This window comes from Taeniopygia guttata, chromosome 2 (assembly GCF_048771995.1).
Source record: "Taeniopygia guttata chromosome 2, bTaeGut7.mat, whole genome shotgun sequence".
NCBI classification, from domain to species: domain Eukaryota; kingdom Metazoa; phylum Chordata; class Aves; order Passeriformes; family Estrildidae; genus Taeniopygia; species Taeniopygia guttata.
This window is the reverse complement of record NC_133026.1, coordinates 33,835,768-33,840,971: the sequence shown is the minus strand read 5'-3', so window position 1 is coordinate 33,840,971 and position 5,204 is coordinate 33,835,768. Positions and strand designations below refer to the sequence as shown.

At 54.0% G+C, this 5,204-nt stretch overlaps 1 protein-coding gene across 1 annotated transcript; it reads right to left on the bottom strand.

The window, feature by feature from the left end:
* Positions 1-278: 278 nt before the first annotated feature.
* Positions 279-3,872, bottom strand: EVX1 (even-skipped homeobox 1). Its single transcript, XM_030264896.4, has 3 exons — positions 3,375-3,872; positions 1,627-1,877; positions 279-902 (listed from the first exon to the last, which is right to left on the bottom strand). Exons 1-3 carry the CDS (start codon positions 3,805-3,807, stop codon positions 375-377), a joined length of 1,212 nt encoding a protein of 403 aa, XP_030120756.1. The 5' UTR covers positions 3,808-3,872; the 3' UTR covers positions 279-374.
* Between the last annotated feature and the right edge of the window lie 1,332 nt (positions 3,873-5,204).

The following is a 5,204-nucleotide window of genomic DNA, read 5'->3' as shown; positions in this document are numbered from 1 at the left end:
CCACGGAAAAGAAAGTCCCAGCACATTTCTATAGGTGGCTGGCTGGACCATATTTCATTCGAGTTGATTTTCTTCCTCCTTCGTGCCTAAATTCCTTCTCAGAGATAAATCACTAGTAATTTCTTTCCTTCTTTCTTTTATTCCCCCCCCTCCCCCCACTTGGAATGTAAATCCTTTTAAGACTGAGCTAATTTTAGTCTCTTTTCTTCTTTTTTTTTTCCTTTTTTGTTGTTTTGGTTTTGTTTTGTTTTGTTTTTCTGTGGGTGTCCGCGGCTGAGGAGAGAACACGATTAAATAAACATGGGCTGTAGGTACATTAACTCGAAGAGAAGTCCGAGAAAGGAATGAGTATTTAATGACCCTGAGACAAAGGTTTATCTCGTTAAAGGTACTTCTTCTCTCTGGTCCATGGAAACTGAGGTGGCTTTGCTCAGCACAGAGGGCGTAAAAGTGAGAAATGAGTCAGTTCTGGTTGTGGCCGAACAGGTAAAGTCTGATCCGGAGGGTCTCTGCGCCAGCCCGTTGGACTGGCCGCTGTGGCATGCCAGGCAGGAGCAGGGGTTGCCCCCGGTGCTGCTGAGTCCATGAGTTGGGGGGTAGAGAGAGGGATGTCTGAAGGCGCACAGCAGTTCTGGTCTCGGGTACGGGTGGGAGAGGACTCTGAAGGTGTCCAGAGGCCTCAGGGGAGTACTGAAGGGGGTGGCGGCAGAGGCCGATGTGGCGCCGATGCCCATGTGGGAGTAGTAGGGCAGGGGCAGGTGGGACGGGAATGGGTACGGCAGGTTCCCGGTGGCTGCCGCGTGGCTCATCATGTACGTATAAAACGCCGGGTCGGCCGGGTGAGGCCAGGTCATGGCCAGGCGCTGCCGCTTGTCCTTCATCCTGCGGTTCTGGAACCAAACCTGCGGACAGAGGAGAGGCGAGAGCCGTCACCCGCCGCCGCCGCTCTCCGCCTGGCCGCCGGCCCCGGCCCTGCTCCCGGGGCGGTGCGGCGGACGTGGGTCTGCCGGAGAGCGGAGGCCGGCGCCAGCTTTCCCTCCTAGAGGGACTTGTCATCACGTACAGAGGGATCAGTTAAGCCCCTATAAAAATCTACAGGGAGACCCAGAGGAGCAGCCCTTTCAGGGTGCTTGTTTTCCTTTTTGCTTATTAGGGCTTGTCCTGCTGCCCCTCGCCCCAAGTCCCTGGATCCCGGCCAGCCGGGCGGCTCTGCCTCACTGCTGCCCTTTCGCATCCAGAGCTACCTGGGATTGTTGCTATGGGGTTGATTTTCATGTGCAAATGTTTTGGAAAAGGCAAAGCAAAGCGAGATCGAAACAAGATCTTCTCCTGGCTTTCTCTTCCCTCCCCCAAGAGCTGAACGAAATTGGACTGAACCGAAGGGAGGATTAAAAGTAATCTGCTAGGGAGAGGACAGATTAGCGGCGCTGGCCGGGATGGCTCCGGGAGCCGTGTCCCGTCTCCCGCATTGCTGCAGGGTGCGGGCAGGGCCAGGAAAGGGGCGGGAGGCGGGGGGAGATGAGAGGGAGGGTTATGCTGGCGAAGTGCTTTCCCGAGTTTTGCAAGGAAGTTTGGCCATACAGATTTATATCGTGCTAATTGGAAACATGTCTGAGCTGCGTGTACCTTGATGGTGGTTTCTGGCAGATTTAGAGCAGCCGCCAGCTCACATCTCCGGGGCCTGGACACGTAATTCTCCCGGTAAAACTCCTTCTCCAGCCGGGCGATCTGCTCGCGGGTGAAGGCGGTGCGGTAGCGGCGCATCTGGTCGCTGGCGCTGCAGGCCAGCGAGGCCTGGGAGCCGCCGCTGCCTCCGCTGCCCTTGGGGTGATCCCCCCCGCCGCTGGGGCTGCCGGCCAACGCCTCGGAGCACGGCCCTGCGTGGGGAGCCCGGAGCAAAGACACGCGCTCGGAGGCGGGCGGGCACGGAGGGATGCTCGCCGTCCACCTCCCCAGCAAACCCATTTAAGTCCCCCATTCCACCCCATTTCGCGTTTCCGTGCCCGGCCCTGTGTACTGAGGGTATTGGGGTACTGACATCCAAAAAGGACCGGGGAGGAGGGCAGCGAGAAAGGGGATGAAACACCGCCTAAGTGTTTGAGAGGGGTTTATTCACCCTGGCTGGGAGGTTACCTGTTCCCCATCCTCCCCTACACACACCCCCCGCAATGGCGGTGTCTGCTCGCTGAGCCTCTCGCTGGCTTTCCGCACCGGGAAACCGGAGCGCCGCAGCATCCCCGACCCTGCGTGTCTGGAAAAGGCAGGTGTGCCCGCCATCCATGCAGCACAGCTCCGCTGCTCCTTCCTCCAGGCCAGCAAGGACCCAGGAGTGGAGCAGCCAGCAGACAGGGACTGCTCTCTCTGCGGGGAAGGTGAGGCCTTAGGGATCTCCGCTCAGCCTCCAAAGAACGTAATGGGATCTTTTCAACGAGCCTCTAAGGGACGAGGGAGGAAAGACAGCGCTCTCTACGCTTCCCGGCTTCTTGAAGTGATTGAGGAACGGGGAGGGGGGAGAAGTGGGTTGTTGTGAGGGTAGGGACGTCTTTGCCAGGCTGGGAAGGTGGGAATAGGGAGTGGGGGCAGGGGGGGAAGGGGCCTGTCCGCTGCCTTTGCTTTCAAATGCAACTCTCCCTCATTGTGCCCGAGACCAAAGGCAATTAATTCATTGGGACCATTTCCGAGCCGGCGCCACCGAGACATAGAAGTGACAAGGTAATTCGGACCTCTCTCTCTCTCTCTTTTTTTTTTTTTTTTTTTTTTTTAACCCAATGTGCAAACAAGGCCCTCGCTACCGCACTTGGGGCTGGCATGAGTCGGCGAGAGATTTTACAATCTTTATGGGCGCTTCCGCACTCGCCCGGGCACATTACACCCTGCAAAACCACAAACAGCTCTTGGCCAGAAAACCCGTTTGATCTTACCCCCACACACACACATACAAAAAAAACCCGCCGGTGTGGAGGATCGTAAGGGATTTCCTGAAGTATGCACTGTCTAGGCGATGGGGAAGAATAAAAATAAAATAGAGCAGATTGAAGAGGAGAGTGCGTGGTTGTCTTGGCCTAAAAGATCCTACGGGACAAGCTGCAAACCTGACGCATCCACGATGGGAAGCCTGGCTCCCCTCCAGGGACGCGGGGGCTGCCCGGTGCCGTGTCCTCTGACTCTCAAACAAGTCTCCCAGTGGCAGGGAGGTGAGCAATCAGTCAGGAAAGAGATCACACACGCGCAGACACACACATACACCCGATTTCGTTGCCCCTCGCTCATCTGGCGAGGGGAAAATCCCCTCCGGCTGTCCCCCCGCCCCACCAGTGCTGCCACCCAGCCCCGGAGCGGACGTGGGGCTGGAGGCATGGGAAGGAGTTGGGTACCTTTGCTGTGCTGGTACTCGGCGCTCCCCGTGGCGCAGTCCGGGGTGCAGCTCACCTCGATTTCCTCATAGAAATCCGACTCGGTGTCCGAGCTGCTCTGCTGCCCTTTGCTGGAGGGGAGCTCCGGGACGGGGGGCTGCTGTCCGGCCGAAAGCAGTGCTGCCGCCGCCGAGCGGCTCTCCGGCACCGTCCCTGTCCCTGGCAGCACCTCCACCTCCTCTTCATCTTCTCCTCCGCCACCTCCTCCTCCTCCTCTCTCCCGGGACGACAAGGGGCCAGGTCTGGGGCTGATGCAGTTCCGATGGATCATCTTCTCCTGCGGCTCCGCAGCGGGGCTCCCCACTGCTTCGGACAAATTAGGCACCCTCTTGCCAACTAGAGCGCCAAGAGTAGTCCCCTCCAGAAACATCACCATCTCCTTCCTGGTTTCCATTGTGGTTTTGCTTAAGGGAGGGGAGAAAAAAAATCCAGATCTCTTCCCCCCCTCCCTCTTGCTCCCGCCCCAGCCTTGTACAAACCCAGCAACCCTCTCCTGCCAATGCAGAGGAGGCAGCGGTGAGATAGGGTGACCTTGTGATGCGAGCGCTGCGCTCTGCTGTGCTGCTCTGGGAGGGATCACCATTGCCCTCTTCTTTCTAAGCTGTCATCCTCAATGGTGCAGTCGTCACTACAGTACCACCGGTGACGCCACACATTGATTGCCAGTGGATAAATAGAAACGTCTGCTATTGGGAAGATGAAAGGAAGAGCCGGGGCGAATGGGCTAAATGCGTGATGCACCAGGTGTAGGAGCCTGAGATGGAGAAGAAAGTGTGAAAAAGAGATGCATATGGAGCTGCAAAGATGTTGTAACATGCGGAGAGAGTTCCGCGGGGGGAAGCCTTGCCTGACAATTAAATAGCCCTTTGACTGCTTTAAGCCACAACCTTGATGTAGAATTGAGGCGAAGACCCTTAGCTGCATCCTGGAAGTGAGAAGATACGTACTCAAGCCTCTTCCTTGGATGCATTATTTATTGCTGGCAATCAGCTTCCGCCTAACTGCATATATAAGGATTCTAAGAATCCTTTGCAAACTTGAGGATAAAGAAATGCGCTGCTGACATTTGAATGTAAAAATAGCTTTGATTTCTTGCTCTGGGTCAATATCGGTTCCTATCGGTATAATTGTCATTGCTTTCTGTTTACTGAGATTAAAATGTTAGTTTACCATTTGGAAATGCGGTTATATATTTATTGGTTTTTACATATGAAAAGATGCAACTACTTCACTTGTAACTGTAGTTATTCTGTCTGTCTGTCGTTTATCGTTTTTTCTTATTTTTTCCTTTGCTTTTCCCATTTTTTCATTATTTTTGCGCTTTAATGAAGGTTTTATGTCTGCTTTCCTTTCTTCTTTTTAACTAATTGTTTTGCACAAATTATTATCTACTTTCGGGGCAGGGGGAAGGGGGAGAGGGGATGGAAAAGGAAGGTCTGCCAAGAGTAATTCAGGCTCAGAAAAATGTAAGTTATCAAGGCCAGAGCTTATTCTAGCTAGCAGATGTTGTTGAAACAGACATGACAAGGGCAACCATTTGGACAGCACTTGACTGAAAATAAGGGACCTTGTACCATAAATACAGTGGCACGTGTAATCTTTTTGGCGTATTATGATATTTCTAATGAATGCGGTAAGGATCTCGTCTTTAGTTAACATTGCCTCACATGTGTAATGTCAAGCCATTTTTCGCCATCTGTCGTAACTAGGTTGTTCTAAATTTTTTTTCCTCGGAGTGTTATTGGCTAGTCAGGATACAGAAAACATTCAGCCAATTACAATCCCAACCCG

Excerpts from the sequence above, each read along its gene's own strand:
- EVX1 (XM_030264896.4), bottom strand. The coding sequence starts at position 3,807 with ATGGAAACCAGGAAGGAGATGGTGATGTTTCTGGAGGGGACTACTCTT. Across the intron at positions 1,878-3,374 it reads CGAGTACCAGCACAGCAAAG|GGCCGTGCTCCGAGGCGTTG; the intron begins GTACCCAACTCC and ends CTCCCCACGCAG. Across the intron at positions 903-1,626 it reads TGCCAGAAACCACCATCAAG|GTTTGGTTCCAGAACCGCAG; the intron begins GTACACGCAGCT and ends CTCTGTCCGCAG.